Source organism: Schistocerca piceifrons, chromosome X (assembly GCF_021461385.2).
Source record: "Schistocerca piceifrons isolate TAMUIC-IGC-003096 chromosome X, iqSchPice1.1, whole genome shotgun sequence".
Classification (NCBI taxonomy): Eukaryota; Metazoa; Arthropoda; class Insecta; order Orthoptera; family Acrididae; genus Schistocerca; species Schistocerca piceifrons.
Window position 1 is genome coordinate 444,640,147 of NC_060149.1, and position 21,475 is coordinate 444,661,621.

The window sequence follows — 21,475 nt, forward strand, 5'->3', positions numbered from 1 at the left end:
TAGTGTCTGCCATCCCCTACTTGTTTGTCTGTTTTGTCTATTCGTTGTTAGCAATACCTCCAGTGGCACCCCCACCTGGTGGCTTCATGTCTCCATTCTCTGCCATGCACTGCTTGCTGGTCGCTCGTTGCTATAACAGAAACGATACTCCATAGTTATACAATTTGATCAGAAGCTGCTTGTGAAGAACAGTATCAAAAGCCTTCTTAAAATCTAGAAATATGGAATGAATTTGAGATCCCTTGTCAATGGTGCTCATTACTTTGTGTGAATAAAGAGCTAGTTGTGTTTCACAATAACAGTGTTTTCTGAATCCATGTTAACTGTGTGTCAATGGATCATTTTCTTTGAGGTAACTTATAATTTTTTACCATAGTGTTCCAGAATCCTACTGTAAATGGATATAAGTGATATGGGCCTTTAATTCAGTGGATTGTTCTTATTTTCTTTCTTGAGTGTTAGTGTAACCTGTGCTGCTTTCCAGTTCTTAGACACTCTTCTTTCATTGAGCAAGAAGTTATGTATGATTACTAAGTATCAAGTCTGCCTGCGTATCTGACAAGGGAACCTACCCATCGCACCCACCTCAGATTTAGTTATAAGTTGGCACAGGGGATAGGCCTTGAAAAACTGAACACAGATCAATCGAGAAAATAGGAAGAAGTTGTGTGGAACTATGAAAAAAATAAGCAAAATATACAAACTGAGTAGTCCATGTGCAAGATAGGCAACATCAAGGAGCATCTGAGGTTAGGACCGCCGTAGTCCCGTGGTTAGTGTGAGTAGCTGCAGATCTAGTGGTCCTTGGTTCAAGTCTTCCCTCAGCTCAAAATTTTACTTTCTTTATTTTCGCAAAGTTATCATCTGTCCGTTCGTTCATTGATGTCTCTGTTCACTGTAATAAGTTTAGTGTCTGTGTTTTGCGACCGCACCGCAAAACCATGCGATTAGTAGACAAAAGGATGTGCCTCTCCAATGGGAACCGAAAACATTTGATTGCAAGGTCATAGGTCAACCAATTCCTCCACAGGAAAACACGTCTGATATATTCTATATGACACTGGTGACGGCATGTGCGTCACATGACAGGAATATGTTGTCGACCCACCTAACTTGTACACTTAGCGAATGGGTAAAAAGATTCTTCTACCTTGCCCGATTTAGGTTTTCTTGTGGATGTGATAATCACTTCCAAAAAAGTGATGAAAACATAAGAGTTTGTCACATAAACTGAAAATAAAAAATTAAACTTTTCACGCGAGGGAAGACTTGAACCTAGGACCTCTTGCTCTGTAGCTGCTCTCGCTAACCACGGGACCGCGGCGCTCCTTAACTCTCATTGTCCTTGATGTTGCCTATCTTCACATGGACTACTCAGTTTGTATATTTTGCTGATTTTTTTCATAGTTCCACACAACTTCTTCCTGTTTTCTCGATTGATCTGTGTTCAGTTTTTCAACGCCTATCCACTGTGCCAACTTATAACTAAATCTGAGGGGGGTGCGATGGGGAGGTTCCCTTGTGAGTGGTAACATGTTTGCTTGCCATTCAACGGGCCTGGGTTCAATTCCCAGCCAGGTTGAGGATTTTCTCTGCTTGTGGACTGGGTGTTGTGTTGTCCTCATCATCATCTCATCATTACCGACACACAAGGTGCCCAATGTGGCATCACCTGAAATAAGACCTGCAACCCAGCAGTTGAAACTTCCCTGGTTGCCAGCAATACCACATTATCATTTCATTTTTTACTAATTATCAGGCTCTTATATCAGCATACCCTGAAAGATGTGGCATTGACCCCTCATGCCCCTGATGTCTCTCAGTCCCATGGTGAGACAGAAATCCTATTAGCTGGCCAACTTGTTTTCCACACCTGCATCACTTCCACCCATTCCGGAAGATTTTAGATGCTGCTATCACACCTATATAAGTGGAACACTGTACCAGCCCTGGCAGTCAGTTTTTTAACCCCTGATAATGATGGCTGAGTCAGCTATAGAAATCTTTGGTGTTTTATTAAGAGTGATGTGGCTTGTAACTTGAGAAAATTGTATCTGAAGCATGCCACTGTGAAAGAATGAGGTCACATGAAATATAATCAGTATTTCTAGCAGGCAGTTAGTGTGGCTGCTGTGTGACATGAATAGGTGTTGTGTGTTCCATGTGTCATTTTTATGACCATAATAATGTGGCACAAACAAGTTTATATGCTATTTAACACAATTTGTGTTTAAGTATGGCAATGCATTAACCAGTTACATATAAATGGACACAACAGTTGACAATACTTAATTTGAAAGGCATATAACTGTTTTTACTGCATATAATATAAATTATTGAATAAAAATTCTTCTATACAGTTGAAGAAATTGCTTAGAAAGACATTTTTTAGCTCGTAGTGGGTAGCCAGAAGACTTGTAGAGGACAGATGCTTAATGCAGGGACTGGCATCCAATGCTCGGCATACATAAATCTAGCATTCACTTTTGGGCAACAAAAATTTATTTCTTAGACATGAGATACTCCAAGTTATTACACCAGATGGCATTATCTGGTGTAAATTAGGAAAGTATGTTAACTGAATACTTTGTTGCATACGATTTAAATTCTCATTAATTTGCATATCCTAAACATTATGTACAAATGAATGCTGTCACAGTGATATCAACTAATAAAATATTCTGTGGTTTCAAACCATGTCAAATGGTTAACTGCCCATGAGCTCTTGGCAGAGATCTCCTCTGCCACTGTCATGTGGCTGACTGTTGTGTGAATGTCGCTGCCATTCTTATACAGCCACGTCACCACCAGTAGTATCACTGGTGCCCAGTCCTGCACCATAGATAGCAATGTTGGACTGTCACAACCACTTCAACTCCCCAATCACAGGATCCCAAGCTGTACTGTGCAATCCACTGTGCAATCCACTGTGTTTATTGAGGCTGTTATTTGATATTCATATCTCTATTGCTTCATTTATTATGATATTGCAGAAGCCATTGTTTGTTTAACAATAGAAGTATCATTGAATGCAATATGGTGTCCATTATCCAGTGCATGCCCTACTACAGCTGATTGTTCAAGATAGCACAGATGGAAACACATTTGATGTTCCATTCATCACTGTTCAATAGTGCAAACAATGTGACTGATATAAGACTGCTCACACCCACACAGTATTTTGTATATTCCAGGTGTTTTGAGGCCTACATAATCTTTCACAGGCTTCATTAGTTGCTGGATCTATGCTGGGGATCCCAAGACTGTTGATTTTATGCCTCTTCAGAAGATGACTAATCATCCCTATTATTGAGCCACAAAATGGTAAAAACGCAATTTTCTTTGTGTCTTCTTTGGAGGTCTTCCTTTTGAGGCTTAGCTGAAACTGCTTGTGAAATTTGTCTGTTGTTATAACTGTTTTCCTTGAAAACTTTATGTAAGTAGCTCAGTGCCTTTGGCAGGTTTTCAGCATGTGAGGTGGTTTCAGCTTGATGTATCAAGGTCCTGAGAACATACAGCTTGTGTGCTGGGTGGTGGTAGCTGGTGGCATGCAGATATCAATCCGTGTGTGTGGGCTTGCAATCAACAATGTGACTGAGACATCTATTGGCTTTATGGCAGACAAGAACATCCAGGAATGGCAAGGAACCATCCTTCACCACTTCCATCATGAATTGTATGTAGTTGTGGATGTTGATGATGTATTCCAGGAGCTTTTACAGCTCTTCATGTCCATGAGGCCATATAACGAATGTATTGTTAATGTAGTGACAAAAACAACCAGGCTTAGCAGGAGCCATGTCCAAGATGATGTCCTCAAAATGCTCCATAAAGAAGTTGGCTACAACCAGAGTAATAGCCTCCCCATCACAACACCATTCATCTGGCTTAAATATTTTCCACCATGTGAAAAATACAGTGACATCAGGGTATGTTTAATAAACCCATGATGGTGTCATCAAAGAACCGGGACATCAAGTCTGTAGAATCTTGATGGGCACACATGGGAGTAGGGAAACCACATCAAAGCTAACCATAATATCTGCTTCACTAAGACATAGACATTTAATTCAATCGATGATGTTTGCTGTATTCTTTATATGGTGCACACAATGTCCAACGTGCATCGAGAGGAGACTAGCCAAATGCCTTGCAAGTCTATTGGTCAGCAATCTGATGATGCTCACTATAGGCCTTAAAGGGGTATCCTTCTAACACATTTTTGGCAGACATTAGAATGTGGGTGGACTGGGTGCCTGGGGGAGGTGGTTTTTAATAACACTCTCTTCCAGCGATGACTGTTTGAGAAGCTCCAAAGTCTTCATTACTATTCTGGATGCTGGGTCCTGAGGCACTCTTTGGTACATATCTTCCTCCAGCATCCATCAGATTTTTGTGTCAAAGTTGGCTTGTTCCATCAGGATGGCAGCATTACCCTGGTCAGCTGGCGCGACTATGGCAAGAGAATCATTGTGGAGGGCACAGAGTCCATTGCACTCAGCTCTAGTCATGTTTGGTGCTGGCAGCTTGGATTTTAAAAAAATGTGGCTCTTTGCTCTATGAATTCCTTCTGCAGTTTCACTGAGAAACTTATGAATTACTTGTTCAGCACACTTAATATGTCAATGAAAGGGGTACTTCATGGTGAAGAAGCAAAGTTTAGTCCCTTCTTAAGTGCTGAGATGGCACCCATGTGAAAGTTTCCTGGTGCCATATTGATTACGGTATGTTATGCAGTTTTTTGTCCCACCCTATAAAGAATATGCTGGACTTCACAGATCAAATTAAACATCTATGCCATGGTAAGGGGATAGTGTGGTTAGTTTTGATGTGATTTCACTATTCATATGCGTGCCCATCACATACTCTATAGGCTTTCTGTCCTGGCTCTTTGACAACACCATCGTGTATTTATTTAAACATACCTTGAGGTCATTGCATTTTTATGTAGTGGAGAATATTTCAACCAGATGGATGGTGTCACAATGTGGAGCCCATTAACTCCAGTTGCAGCCAACCTCTGTATGGAATGTTTTGAGGATATCACATTGGACATGGCTCCTGTAAAGCCAAGTTAATTTTATTTCTACATCAACAATACCTTTGTCATATGGCCTCATGGACATGAAAATCTAGAAGAGTTCTTGTAACACTTCAGCAACGTCCACAACAGCTTAAAGTTCACAATGGAATTTGAGAAGGGTGGTTCCTTGCCATCCTTGGATATCCTTGTCTGCCGTAAACCCAATGAGTGTCTCAGTCACAGCATTAACCGTAAGCCCACCCACACAGATTGGTATCTGCATGGCACCAGCTACCACCACCCAACACAGAAACTGTCTGTTTGCAGGACTTTGGTACATCAAGCTGAAACCATCTCAGATGCTGAACACCTGCCAATGGGATTGAGCCACTTGCATGTTGATTTCAAGGAAAATGGTTATAACAACAGACAAATTTCACAAGCAATTTCACCTAAGCCATGAAAGCAGTAGGTCTCCAAGGAAGACACAAAGAAGGTTGAATTTTTACCATTCTGTTGCTCAGTAATAGGGAAGATTAGCCATCTCCTGGAGTAACATCAAACCAACACAGTCTTCAGATCTCCAGCAAAGATCCAGCAACTAATGAAGCATCTGAAAGATGATGTAGTTCTCAGAACACCTGGAATGTACAAAATACTGTGTGGGTGTGGGCAGTCTCATGTCAGTCACACAGTCACACTATTAAACAGCAATGCATAGAACATGAATGGTGTTTCCACATACACTATTCCAAAAAATCAGATGGAGCAGAGCATGCACTGGAAAATGGACACCAAACAGCATTCAGTGATACTTCAATTATTAAATGGACCAACGGCTTGTGGGATAACATAGTCAATGAAGCAATAGAGATCAAAATATCAGACAATACCCTCAATAAAGACAGTGGATTGCCAGTAAGTACAGCCTGGGATCATTTGATTGGGAAGTTGAAGTGGCCAGGGCAGTCATAGCACCAAAACATTGCCATATACAGTGCATGATTGGTGGCAGTGCAGTTATATAAGCACAGCTGCAGCATTAAAATGGCAGCCAACCACTTGACAATGGTAGAGGAGACCTTGGCCAAAAGCTCATGGGCAGTTAACCATCTGACATGGCTTGAAACCTATGAATACTTTATTAATACATCCAAAACATATGAAATTTCTTCTTAAGTTATGAACCCTTTTGAATGCATGACATTTATTGTTGTTATTTCACCATTTTATGGGTAGAAAAGGGTATGCCGTGGTTTCTTGTAATTTATTTATTTTAAGTGAGAGGTATATTATATTCAAACACATTATTTACAGTTTCCTTTTCTGTAGTATCTGTAGTGCTGTGGATTATAATATTCTACAAAACCAACTTATTTCTGCCATTATGCCACACAGCAGGCATAGTCAGTTACTGCCGTAAATACTGTGAATTGTTCATGCTTTGCCTTTGATGTCAACAAATATGTTTTGTTCAGTTTTGAACTATACTAAATTAACTCTAATTTATTGACTGGACACACAAAAATTTTAAAACTGTTTTCCATACAATGATAATCAAAATGACATTTCCCAATGACTTTTAATACAAAGCAAAAGAACAATTGGTGTTGACGCAAGATAGTATATCAAACATCTCATAAGCGATCACTGTCTCAATTGACTTTGTACATGTACGATAAAAAAGAAAGTGAACATATATTCATAAATACCCACAGAAGACACATGATGACTATCAGAAGGGACACCATATATATGCTCTGTTTTTACTTGTACCATTGTTCATTGTATGGTAAGTGTCGTTCAGTAGCTTGGCCCATAAATAGCAGACTGCAAATGTAAAGGTCTGGAGCCTGGTTCCCAGTAAGTTATAGGATTTTTTCTAACACTTGTCATTCCTTTCACCTTCAGCAGTAATTTATTAATGTGAAAAATGTCAAGTTCTCTGTGATTTGAGTCCACATAAAACTTTAGGTCCCTCTATAACTTGCTGGGTGAATCAATCAAAGGTTGGAGGAAGGCAAGGGCATACTTTCCACAACAGGATGATGTTATTCAAACTAACCTTTCGATTGAGAAAAACTTTAAAATTACCATCATTTATGGCTTTGTATGGAAATCTACTCTTACTAAACAAGTAAGAATTCTTGTACAACATAATCTCATGTCATAGGTAGAGGCACTTGTGTGTGGTAAATTGTACAAGACAATACATCCAAAAGAAAAGTTTGTGGATTGATTACATAATACTTCTTTCACTATTCCTGCTTGGTTTCCAAATCTGTATTATTGTGAGTAAATTATAATTATTTTTCATCTTCTTTTTAACAGTGAATGTTCTAATCATACAGTGCAGGTTTTCATGGTTAATACATGCATCCTTGATGATTTTAGTTTTGTGAGCACTTGGTCAGGGTCAAAGGCATGTTTCCATGCCTGACATTGTCTCCAATTGCTAGATACATCATCAGAGGCTATAAAGCCTCAGCTAGCAGTTTCAAACTTAAACAAGATCAATTTTAAATCTTTGTCTGAGTCTTTATAACCTCTGCTAATGTCTCCAGCATTAGAAGACAAAACATTAGGCAGGGAAACATGTCTTGGACAATGGGCTAATGCTCATAGAACAAAAATTAGCAACAAATGTTCTGTCCCGTTGATTTATTGTCTCATGAGTAATGCTGCAACCTTTGGTGTCCTTTTACCACTTTGTTTATGCACATAAAGGTAGCTGTTTCAGTTTATTAAATAGCAGAAACTTAAACACTACTCTAGTAATTTCTGTGAATTAACTGACTTCTCCATTGAGGACCATATGAGAGGTCATATAAAGTTAATAAGCCTCTGAGGCCACTGGAGAACACTGGATACAAACTTCTCATAAAAATAAAGATAAAAGTGTAATTTTCTAAAGGCACAGTAACAAAAACAATGGATTTTAAATAAATTAATGACATAGTCTGAAAACTATCAAATTAATAATCATTTCCTTACTTCAAGTTATGTAAATAATTGGAACCATTTTCCTGATAATTCTCGCAAATTCTTTTCAGCACCAGTCCGCTTCAAGTCCAGATCTCATAGGGAAATGGTTCGCAAGAGTGGGACTGCTGTTCTCAGATGTGAAGCTACTGGTGACTTGCCTATAACTCTGTCATGGCGTAAAGAAGGAAGTCCTATTGAAATGCAGAGTCATATGAGGTACTGTTCAGTATTGTTTCATATTTGTAATTATTAACAGAACCTGTTGCTAAAGGATCTTACTGTAATAAATATACTGCCTGACAAGAAAAGTGAAGCACATAGAAGAGAAAGTGGAAATTAAAGAAAATTCATGGGTTGAGAGGGTATGTGGTGTTATCTCGTTACTTAAAAATTAAGTGAAATTTACAAAAAAAAAATTGGCAGTTTGAGCCCACTTACCAATACAATGTTGCAAGCTATCTGTCATAGATGCATGCACTGATTTGCTGGGGAAGTGTGTCATAAAGTCATTGTATCCTTTCCTGAGGCAAGCTGGCCCACAACAGTTGTAACTGGTCCTTGATATCCTGGATTCTGCCACTGGGATGAAGTTGACATCCAAGCTGGTCCCACATATGTTTTGTTGGAGGGGGACTGGGGATCTTGCTGGCCCTGGGAGCCTATTCCAAAAGCCAATGCTTCAGCACAAATAGAGGCTGCTAGCATCAGCACTACTTGCTGCATTTGTAAGTGATGTTGTATGAGTTTTGTTATTCCAAAATCCATAGCTCCCCCAAGAACATCAGAAAAGACCACAGCTGCTGATATTGTAAAGCTTCTGGCACCCCAAAAGGGCTGGCCGGAGTGGCCGTGCGGTTCTAGGCACTGCAGTCTGGAACTGAGCGACTGCTACAGTCGCAGGTTCAAATCCTGCCTCAGGCATGGATGTGTGTGATGTCCTTAGGTTAGTTAGGTTTAATTAGTTCTGAGTTCTAGGCGACTGATGACCTCAGAAGTTAAGTTGCATAGTGCTCAGAGCCGTTTTTTGAACCTCAAAAGGCAGACTCCAGTAAACAGGCCAGCACTGTTGTTATCAGTGCTGTGGAGATTCATAAGAAGCCTTTTCTGGCAAAAGCAACCAAATGGGATGTGTCCTTCACAGAAGAGGACAGGCTGTAAACTGTCACACCATGTAGACCTCAATCACTCTGATGGTTCTAATGATTAGGCTTTGGAGACAGTGGAATATGAATCTGTCTGGGGCAACCAACTAGCCCCCCAGACTAAACTTCCAAAGATGCAGGATCCCCAAACCCATTGAAAGACAGGGTGAAAGAGAAACCTCACCAATAAATGCCTCCCACACTACAGTGGGTTCAGGGTGCTAGGGGAGGAACTGAAACTCCCAGTGCAGGAATGTACCCTGAAGTTGAGTTTATGAGAAACACATTTTAAACCTTCTGAAGCGTCTGTGCTATGGGTGCTATACCCTTCTTGACAAGGATGACCAGACTGGGGCAAGGGCCAAGATAGTAGTAGGAGTGTTTATCGATAACACATATGGATCCTCTGCTCTATCCTTGGTTACTAACCTGCAAGCAGTTGCAGCTGAAATTCATGTGGGTCTAAGGATCACTGTATGCTCCTTGTATTTACCACCATGGGAAGCAGTAGATTCTGAGGTTCTCAACATTTCTACTACTAGGAGACTTCAGTGTCCACAATTATGGGATTCACAGTCTGCTTGCCCAAGGGGTCAAGTTTTAGAAAGCTTCATGATGTCTCAGAAGCTTTGCCTCTTCAACACATGCAATCCCACTTATTTCTCTGCTGCTGTAGGGCTGTCCTCACCAACAGACAGACACCTCTTTATGCCCCCCAGTCCTCACAGACTCTGCTCAGTCACTACTTTCCACTCTGTTTTCACCTACCATGCAGGGTAATCCTTGCAACGAAACCACCAAAATGAATAATCAGCAGAGCTAATTGGACACTGTTTAGCCAGCTGGCTGTGTCTGAACTCAGAGGCACCTTCCAGGAATCAGTGGACCATATCAGATGTGTGATACACCATGCCATCTATCACGAAGTCCTCAGGTTGTCTTAGAAGTCAGCATGTACCATGGTGGACAGATGCATGACACTCAGCAATTCAGATCGGGCATGCAGCTCTATAATGGTTTAAATGCTGCCCAACAGTAGAAAACTTTGCAGACTTTTGAGAAGTGAGAGCCGAAGCTTGGTGCATCATCAAGGATAGCAAGAAAAGGTTATGGTAAGCATTCCTGGGCTCTCTCAATTATTAGATTTGTTCTACAAAAGAATGGGAAGCCATCAGATGGATTTCTGGCCAGTGCAGTTGGTTACCTATAGCAGTGATGATGAAACAGGGGTGTCTCAGAACAACACCCAGAGACATCACCCAGATAATGGCAAATATCCAGAAGTCCATCTCTATTGTACCGCCACGGAGAGGAGTGGGTTTCATTTCAGGTCCAACAATTTTGAATCCTACAACTGTCCTTTCTTGACATGGGAGCTGGATTTGGCATTGTCTGAAACTAATGATGCTCACATAGTACAGTTTCCCAACTCGTAGAGGGAGACAATTTTTAAACCGCTTTTCATATTGGGAACACACCACCAAATGTGTCCCAGCAGTTACCACCAAGTCACCTTAACAAGCCATGTAGGATAGAAATTTGAACAAATGGTCAACTACCATATAGTCTGCATATTAGAAACCAGGCAGGTTCTCACCTGCTCTTTGTTTGGATTCAGAATATATTGATCCACTGTTGACAACATGACCCTGTGAGAGATGGCTATCCAGCAGGCTTTCTTACATAAACAGCATTCTACAGTGATATCATTTGACATCAGTAAGCAATTCTAGGACAGCTGCACAAATGAGACTTTCATGATCACCTTCCTACAGGGTGTTTCAAAAATGACCGGTATATTTGAAACGGCAATAAAAACTAAACGAGCAGCAATAGAAATACACTGTTTGTTGCAATATGCTTGGGACAACAGTACATTTTCAGGCAGACAAACTTTCGAAATTACAGTAGTTACAATTTTCAACAACAGATGGCGCTGCTGTCTGGGAAACTCTATAGTACGATATTTTCCACATATCCACCATGCATAGCAATAATATGGCGTAGTCTCTGAATGAAATTACCCGAAACCTTTGACAACGTGTCTGGCGGAATGGCTTCACATGCAGATGAGATGTACTGCTTCAGCTGTTCAATTGTTTCTGGATTCTGGCGGTACACCTGGTCTTTCAAGTGTCCCCACAGAAAGAAGTCACAGGGGTTCATGTCTGGCAAATAGGGAGGCCAATCCATGCCGCCTCCTGTATGTTTCGGATAGCTCAAAGCAATCACACGATCATCGAAATATTCATTCAGGAAATTAAAGACATCGGCCGTGCGATGTGGCCGGGCACCATCTTGCATAAACCACGAGGTGTTCGCAGTGTCGCCTAAGGCAGTTTGTACCGCCACAAATTCACGAAGAATGTCCAGATAGTGTGATGCAGTAATCGTTTCGGATCTGAAAAATGGGCCAATGATTCCTTTGGAAGAAATGGTGGCCCAGACCAGTACTTTTTGAGGATGCAGGGACGATGGGACTGCAACATGGGGCTTTTCGGTTCCCCATATGCGCCAGTTCTGTTTATTGACGAAGCCGTCCAGGTAAAAATAAGCTTCATCAGTAAACCAAATGCTGCCCACATGCATATCGCCGTCACCAATCCTGTGCACTATATCATTAGCGAATGTCTCTCGTGCAGCAATGGTAGCGGCGCTGAGGGGTTGCCGCGTTTGAATTTTGTATGGATAGAGGTGTAAACTCTGGCGCATGAGACAATACGTGGATGTTGGTGTCATTTGGACCGCAGCTGCAACACGGCGAACGTAAACCCGAGGCCGCTGTTGGATCACCTGCTGCACTAGCTGTGCGTTGCCCTCTGTGGTTGCCGTACGCGGTCGCCCTACCTTTCCAGCACATTCATCCGTCACGTTCCCAGTCCGTTGAAATTTTTCAAACAGATCATTTATTGTATCGCTTTTCGGTCCTTTGGTTACATTAAACCTCCATTGAAAACTTCGTCTTGTTGCAACAACACTGTGTTCTAGGCGGTGGAATTCCAACACCAGAAAAATCCTCTGTTCTAAGGAATAAACCATGTTGTCTACAGCACACTTGCACGTCGTGAACAGCACACGCTTACAGCAGAAAGACGACGTACAGAATGGCGACCCACAGACTGCGTTGTCTTCTATATCTTTCACATCACTTGCAGCGCCATCTGTTGTTGAAAATTGTAAATACTGTAATTTCGAAAGTTTGTCCGCCTGAAAATGTACTGTTGTCCCAAGCATATTGCAACAAACGGTGTATTTCTATCGCTGCTCGTTTAGTTTTTATTGCTGTTTCAAATATACTGGTCATTTTTGAAACTCCCTGTATATTCATTCAGTCATTTATTAGATAATGAGTTGGTGAAGTGCTGTCACATAGTTCTGAGCAGGAGATGGTGTTCGCTGGGGAAGTGTTTTAAGTGTTACCCTTTCTGCTGTGGCCATAAACAGTGTGTAATGCCTATGGTAAGGAGTCTGGGCACTGCTCATTATTTGTACAAAATTTTGCAGCTTTTTGTTTCTCCTCCAATACATATCATTATAGTCATATTTTTAATTTACCTGATTTGTACGAGGGCTATCCACAAAGTACATTACGTTTTGGAATTAAAAATAAATAAAGTATTGGAAATTTTTTTATTATATACAGATGAAAGCCACACTTAAATACTACTTTTCTACATAGTTGCCATTTAAATTAAGGCACTTATCGTAGTGATGGACGAGCTTGGAAATTCCTTCGTCTTAAAATTTCGCCGCCTGCGCCTTCAACCACATGGTTACCTCTTCTTGAAGCTGTGCATCATCATCAAAACACTGCATAGCCAACCACTTCTTCATTGCTGGGAATAAGTGGAAGTCGCTCGGTGCCAGGTCAGGACTGTACGGCGGATGAGGAAACAACTCCCACTTAAAAGATTCGAGAACTTCACAAGTGGCATTTGCCGTGTGGGCCCAGGTGTTGTCGTGAATCAGCAAGATCTTTGAGCCCAACTTTCCCCTGCGCTTGTTTTGTATTGCTCTTCTGAGGTTGTGCAAAGTTTGGCAATACCTTTGAGAGTTTATTGTAGTGCCTCTTTTTCTAGGAAATCCACAAAAATCACACCTTTTCTGTCCCAAAAGACAGTCGCCACGTGGTTGAAGGCGCAGGCGGCCAAATTTTACGACGAAGGAATTTCCAAGCTCGTCCATTGCTACCATAAGTGCCTTAATTTAAATGGCAACTATGTAAAAAAGTAGTATTTAAGTGTGGCTTTCATCTGTATATAATAAAAAAAATTTCCAATACTTTATTTATTTTTAATTCCAAAACGTAATGTACTTTGTGGATAGCCCTCGTATATTAGGGACATCATTCTACATTTTAAGGACTTGGTGAGGTTTCTGGGCCTCATTTTTGATTCAGAAATATTGTGCTTACCACATTTAAAGGACCTGAAGGCAAGGACCCAGAAAGTGATCAATATCTTAAACTGCCATAGCCACAGGTCTTAGAGAGCAGATAAGGAATTCCTGTTCCAGTTTTATAGGAATTTCTTGCAATTGTGACTAGGCTATGAGTCCATACTGTATGGATCAGTGACATATTCTTACCTGAAGATCATTGACACTACATCCAATGAGGGGTCAGTCTGGCTGCGAGTGCTTACTAGATCAGCCCTATCCCCAGTCTCTGTGCTGTGACTGGGGAACCACCACTCGCCATCTGGTGGCAAGTCCCCAAGATGCAGTAAGTGTACAAATTCCTCACTGCTCCCTGCTCACCAGTATACCACACTGTTCCTCGTCCAGCTATGGAACACATTTCCTCCATTGGGATCCACATGAAGCATGTGCTTTACTCAGTAATGTGGGCCAATTACAGAGACAAATCCATAGTTTTAACTGACTGCAACAATGATTATTGCAGAGACCCTAAGTAATTTCACACTTAATGCAATGTCCACCTGCTTAGCTGAGGGATAATGTATTTGCCTACCATGCAGTGATTACCAGCTGGGTTGAAGATTTTCTAATCTTGTGGACTGGGTGTTGTGCTGTCTTCATCCTCATTTCATTATCACTGCCATGCAAATCACTCAATGTGCCATCGCCTGAAATAAAACTTGCACCTAGCGGCTGAACTTTTCCAGATAGGGCCTCCCAGGCATCAGTGCCACATAATTATCTCATTTTTTTACTTAATGCAGTATGGAAGAGGATGCACTCCTGCATGTGTTTTTAGTACAATGTTTTATGACAGTTTTAATGAGCTCCACAACTCTTTAGCTGTATTCATGAGTGGGTCTAAACATGGCAAGTCTGTTGGTTGCTCTGTTGTTTTCTCTGATTGTGTTCTCATGTCCTGATTGCCTTAAGACTTCACAGTCTTCAATGCAAACTTATACGTGATCATTCAGGCTCAGCGGCAGATGAGATGTGTGTTGTACCAACTTCTTGAGTTCACTTAACTCTATACAACACTTATACGCAGCAGATAAAGTAGTCCAGGATATGTAGGACACTCTTCTCCATTTACAAAGACTCAGCAGATAAATGTCTTTCTGCTTTGTGGTGTGGCATGTGGGTATTAAGAGAAACAAAATGGTGGCAGCCAAAGACAAATGCTGTGATCCCCAGATAGTTCAGTGTGCTACCTCCTGCATGCCAACCTCATTGTTGAGGTACAGGGTCAAGCATCAGTGGGAAGAACAGTGGCTCATTGTGACAGACAGTAAGCTGCATCTGATAAAGTCAACAAGTCGGCAAAGGTCCACCTCTTTCCAGTCACACCGGTGGGCTGAAGCCCCTGTCACTCATCTTCACTTAGGATACACCCTATGACGTGTGGCTTCTTACTCCGGCAAGAGGACCCTCCAATGAGTGGTGCCACATTTAGTAGACCCTGTTTTGTATTCAGATCAGAGGGCAGCAGCTCGTTTTCCAACAAATTTTCCCTCTATTTTAACTGACAATCAAATTCATGTGGTGCTGCATTTCAGGTTTTGTGAATCTCTGGCTTTTTCTCTATAATTTTGGAGAGAAATTTGTGGTGTGTTATCGGAGTGGCTGGCTCACCCATGTTTTTTGTAAGTGATCAGCTAGTCACATTTCCCTGTGTAATTATTTTAGCTTTTCTCTTATATTTCTTTTCTTTTAAGAGCCAGTTTTGGAATGTTTGCACTTTTTTATGCTATCTTAAAGGATGTGAGCTAGTGTGTGTGTGTGTGTGTGTATGTGTGTGTGTGTGTGTGTGTGTGTGTGTGTGTGTGTGGACCACAATGGGTGGGGTTGAAAGAATTTGTTTATATTTGTGTAAGACTTGTTCTTCCTTCTTTTATGCCATTTTATAAGCACATTTGTGAAAGAAAAAGTAAAAACGGGGGAGGGGAGAAGCTGTGCATGTCCCTTATACAGAGTGGTTCTGTGATGCCATTAAAAGTCTTCAGAGATGATAGAGAAGGGTAATTGTGCCAATTTGAGGTCAGTGACCCTGGTTTGGAAATGAATGAGTTGAAAGTTAGAGGTGAAAATCTTTCTGACACCTTTGACAGTAGTCCTCTTCTATTGCAAGCTCTTTACCTTCCATATTTTGGGAGGAAGTAGTATGTACCAAAACAAGAAAAATAATTTCTGGTAAACATGGGCTCTAAAGTGCATAGCATAAGAGCTATGAGCAATAGTTCATTTTACTACACCCTCTCTTCAACCGGACAAGTGCTCATAGCTCTTAAGGTATGATCCTTAGAGACAATATTTGCTAGACACTTTTTTCTTGTTTTGGTTCATACTATATGATCACAAAATATGGAAAGCAAAGATCTTGCAGAAGAGGAGGTCCCCTGTCAGAGGTATCCGAATGATTTTTGCTTAAAACTTTTGACTTGGTTGTTTTTGGACCAGGGTCTCTCACTTGAAATTGATGTATTTACCCTTCTGTATCACCCCTAAAAATTTGGAATATCATCACAGAATCATCCTGTGCATCCTACCAGACCTGGTAACAGCACTAACCATGAATAACAGTAATGCACTCTACAGGCTGTTCTACCTGTCAGAAAATTTCAGTTCCAATGATTTAAACAACTATTGATGGTGGGTACATGTATGAAGTTACGCTGCCTTCTGACCATGTCTTCTGAGTGCTTCACTTTTTTGACAGGCCGTCTACAATAAAACTTCATGGAAAACATGTGTGAAATACATGTACAGTTACTTACTGTTATATTAATTATGTTAATTTCCATATTTAACTCAGTTAAAATTTTAATTTTATTTAAAATGAAAAAGTCAAAGAAATGCCAATATTATAATGATTCACTGTAGTTAATGATGTTTAACTTCACTAGTAGTTTGAAATTAACTGATATACACTTATTTGCACACTAAAAAATATATGTAAGATATAAAGTTCCCTGTGGTACCTAGTAATTGTGTGAGTGGTAGTCATAAAATTTTAATTATCACTACAAAGTAATAAAGTCATCTAATTAACTTTCTTATCACTTATGTGAGTAGTCACATACACATTGAAACCCTCACACCACTGTACCACAGCAGGCCACTAGTGGTACCTAAACAAAATGGTGCAGCCCACTGATGAAGTGGAGTACCGTATGTCAATTCATATTCTACATCAAAGACACTGCATCAGTCTTAGTGAAATATTTCTGGGTGTACTGCCACATTATCTTATAAAAAACTTAAGATATCAAAACAACCAATATTTTTCCATGTTACATTGCCTTCTTCAGGGCATAGACACGCTAAGTTGGTAGATGTGTACAGAAACAATGAACCAACATATGACACAGTGGTTAGGGGACACAGGTGCTTCCAGTGTGATCATACATGTCTGAATGATGGAGAATGATGGAGCAGGCCATGTCTCTATGAAGAGCCATGGATTGTCGAGAGGTGGAGTCCCTGGTAGTCAAAGACTGGCATATCACAGTAGAAGCAATAAAACAAAAAGTGAAAATCGGTAATGAATCAGTTTTTAACAGCTTGCATGACATTTTAAACATGATGAATGTTGTCAGCCACTGGTTTCCTTCCAAACTGAGGCAACAGTAGATCTGTGTCAGACCAATGCAGATGACTTCTTTAGCCAGATAATCACCATGGATGAATGCTGAATGTATCACTATGACCTTGAGAGAAATGGGCAAAGCAAGTGACATGTGGATTCACCAGCAATAAAAAAGTGTGAAGACCCAGCCATCCCTAGGAAAGTTGATGTTAATCCCCTTATGAGGTTATGGGAGGCTGTTAACATGAATCACTGCCTAAAGCTGTCCAAGTGGCTGTTTTTTCCACACAAGAATACCCCAGCTCTGTACACCCAGGAGATAGTCATACGTGCTGCTTCTTTGAGCAATCAAATGTTTGCCCCCCCTCCCCTCCCCCTCCCCTCCCCCAACCCGTTTCTTACTCGTTCTCCTGCTGTTGTAGATGAGAACTTCACCTAGTAATATGTATGTTCACAAGCCATACAATAACTGCTGTAGTCAGTTTTAACAGGAAATCTTATGAATCACAGACCTGAGAAAACTAACTGCAGACTGTTAGTTAATTAGCTGATATTTACTGCATCTCCAATAAGTCATTGGCACATTTTCTTCTGAAGGGATGTTGAGTGTTTAAAGGCAGTATACACTTAATTTCCTTGTATGTGTGACTACATGCTGATTACCTAAAGATTACTGTATTACACCATAGCTTAAATTTAGTAAAAGTAAACATACTACTCTCTGACACTAATCATGTTACTGATGAAAACATATTTAAACTTAAAAACAAAAGTAAACAGCTTTGTCTCCTATCTACCCATGCATTTAGTTTTTAATTAGATAAAATAAGAGTAGTTGTTCAGAAAAAAATTCAGTTTAGATTTCAAATTTTCTCTGCTACATGTCAGCATTTTCTGATATTTGTTAAATGACCAAGATATCTGAGGATGCAAGTTGGACACCTTTATAATACGTTAGCAGCTCTAGTGATGAGTATTTTTGTTCTTCTAATATTGTGATGGCTTGTTTATGATAATTGTTCTTATTATTTGTATATTTTGAAGTACCTCAAAGAGGCACTTACAAAGTGAATGAGAGTGAACATCACATATTATTCTCACTACTTCCTTTTGTGCAATTGATACTTCTTGTCTGTGTGATGAGATACAGCAGAAAAATTATGCCATAAGACTGTTATCAGTTGCAATATTCACAATGTTATAAAATGTTGAGATGTTTGGTTCTAAAGCTAGCAACTATGTGAAAGGAAAAAAAAAAAATTAATTTAGCTGTTTGAGAATCTCAGTAATGTATTTCTTCCAGTTCTTATTTTGGTCAATATAGGTACCCAAAAATCTGAAATATTTTCCTCCATTCATTGACTCCTATTGATGTGCTTCCACAGTCATTGGTGTTATTCTGTTCATTGCATATAACTGAAGGTACTATGTATTTATTTTGAAATAAAGCAGTACCTGTTCACAGATAACCACTTAATAATTCTTTGAGAGGCATAATATTTTTTCTGTGTATGTCCCACTAATAGCTACTGTATCATCTGCACAAAGTGCAGCTCATCTTCAGACCTGTAAAATGAAAGTTTATTCATGTATACAGGATGAAGTAGCTAAGACAAGGCACTCCAAGTACATTTAGAATGAGTAGGTATATTGAAGTGCATTTTTTCTAATTTATGGTGGACAGTGTGTCAAAGTTTCTGAATGATGAAGTAATTTTTAATGTTTCTGGCTTCCATGTTATGATACCTTTACTTAAGGAAATGTACACATTTTCTTTTCCATTGGGAAAAGTCATCGAAGAGGATTTCAGTGACATCTACATCTACACCTTCACGGATATTATGCAAATCACATTTAAGTGCCTGGCAGAGGTTTCATTGAACCACCTTCACAGTTCTGTATTATTCCAATCTTGTATAGCACGCAGAAAGATGAACACCTATATGTTTCCACACGAGCTCTTATTTCCCTTATTTTATCATGGCGATAGTTTCTCCCTATGTAGGTCAGTGTCAATAAAATATTTTCACATTTGGACGATAAAGTTGGTGTTTGAAATTTCTTGAGAAGATTCTGTCACAACAAAAAACGCCTTTGTTTTGTTATGATGTCCACCCTAAATCCTTACAACTTTTGTGACACTCTCTGCCCTATTTCTTGATAACACAAAATGTACTGCTCTCCTTTGAACTTTCTTCATGAACTCCATTAATACTATCTGGTAAGGATCCCAGACATTGCAGCAGTACTCCAAAAGAGAACAGACAAGCATAGTGTACACAGTCTTTTTAGTAGATCTCTTGCATTTTGTACACGTTCTGCCAATAAATTGCAGTCTTTTGTTTGCTTTCCCTAAAACATTGTCTATGTGTTATTTTCAATTTAAGTTGTTTGTAACTGTAATTCCTAATTATTCAGCTGGCCGCTGTTGGCCGAGCGGTTCTAGGCGCTTCAGTCTGGAACCGCACGACCGCTACAGTCGCAGGTTCGAATCCTGCCTCGGGCATGGATGTGTGTGATGCCCTTAGGTTAGTTAGGTTTAAGTAGTTCTAAGTTCTAGGGGATTGATAACCTGAGATGTTAAGTCCCATAGTGCTCAGAGCCATTTGAACCTAGGTATTGAGTTGAATTTATGGCCTGTAGATTTGACTGATTTATCGTGTAACTGAAGTTTAACTGATTCTATTTAGCAGCACTGATGTGGATGACCTTTCACTTTTCATTATTTAGGGTCAGTTGCCAATTTTTGGAACACACAGATATCTTATCATTTTGCAATTGGTTTTGATCTTCTGATATCTTTATTAGATAATAAACAGCATCATCTGCAAACAACATAAGACAGCTGCTCAGATTGTCTCATAAATTGTTTATATAGATAAGGTACAGCAGAGGACCTATAACACGACCTTGGAGTTTACCAGAACTCATTCTGTTCTACTCAATGACTTTCCATCAGTTACTATGAACTGTGACCTATCTGACAGGAAACATGTTCCAGTCACGTAACTGAGATGGTATTCCATAAGCATGCAATTTCTCTACAAGTTGCTTGTGTGGTGCAGTGTCAAAAGCCTTCTAGAAACCTAGAAATATGGGACCGATTTAACATCCCTTGTCGATAACACTCAACTCTTTGTGTATGTAAAGAGCTAGTTGTGTTTCACAAGAGCAATATTTTCTAAATCTGAGTTGACTTTGTGTCAATAGACTGTTTTCTTAGAGGTAACTCATAATGTTCAAACACAGTATATATTCCAAAATCCTGCTGCATATCGATGTTAATGATATGGGCTTGTAATTTAGTGGATTACTCCTACAACCTTTCTTGAATATTGGAGTGACCTGTGCAACTTTCCAGTCTTTAGGTACGGAACTTTTGTCAAGCAAATGGCAGTGTATGATTGTTAAGTATGGAGCTTTTGCTTCAGCATACTCTGAAAGGAACCTAATTGGTATACAGTCTGGACCAGAAGACTTCCTTTTGTTAAGTGATTTAGTTGCTTCACTACTCCAAGAATATCTACTTGTATGTTACTCATGTTGGCAGATGTTCTTGACTAGAATTCCAGAATATTTACTTTGTCTTCTTTTGTGAAGGTATTTCAAAAGGTTGTGTTTAGTAACTCAACTTTGGAAGCACTGTCTTTGATAGTATCTCCACTGCAATCATGCAAAGAAGGCGTTGATTGTGTCTTGCTGCTAGCATATTTCACGTGACATGTGTGGTGCTTGATCAGATAGTAATAGGATGACAGTATCACAAGCATCTACCCTGCTATAAAAAATGTTAGCAAAGTTGTGTGTGCCTCATGCCCATCAGTGTGTGCACTGCCATTGTAGCAGTCAGCCAATTTGCTCATGAAGCTATTCAAAATTTCACAATGTATGTAACAATTTAAAAAATGGATATGATTTTTGTTTATGATGAATTCCACCGAACTGTTAGAGCAGTGGGGAGGTTGTATACAGGAAAGTATCCAGATACCAAGCCCACACAATCTGTCTTTGCAAACATTATTTTAAGAATTCAAGAAATTGGATGAGTCAAGAATAAAATTTGTCAACAAAATAGAACAGAAACTCATGGGAACTTATATTTTATCTGTCCACATGTCATTGCAAGGCAGCCTGGATGTATGAGTGGTATGATACAGAGCAGTGTTCTGCAAATACATTCCTTGCCACAGTGTGCTCTATCAATAACTTAATGGCAACAGCTTTCAAAATTTGCAATATTCCTCCAAATGGTGTCAAAGATAACTGCAAAATTATGTAATATTTCTATAAAACATATTGTTTATGTGTGAAGGATTGTTT

The 21,475-nt window shown here is 39.9% G+C and overlaps 1 protein-coding gene across 1 annotated transcript in view; it reads left to right on the forward strand.

The window, feature by feature from the left end:
- Positions 1-21,475, forward strand: part of LOC124722409 (Down syndrome cell adhesion molecule-like protein Dscam2) — a 758,217-nt gene that overhangs the window by 492,993 nt on the left and 243,749 nt on the right. Inside the window, exon 16 of the mRNA XM_047247577.1 lies at positions 8,077-8,224. Coding sequence (XP_047103533.1) covers positions 8,077-8,224 — 148 coding nt within the window. The remainder of the gene's footprint in view (positions 1-8,076; positions 8,225-21,475) is intronic.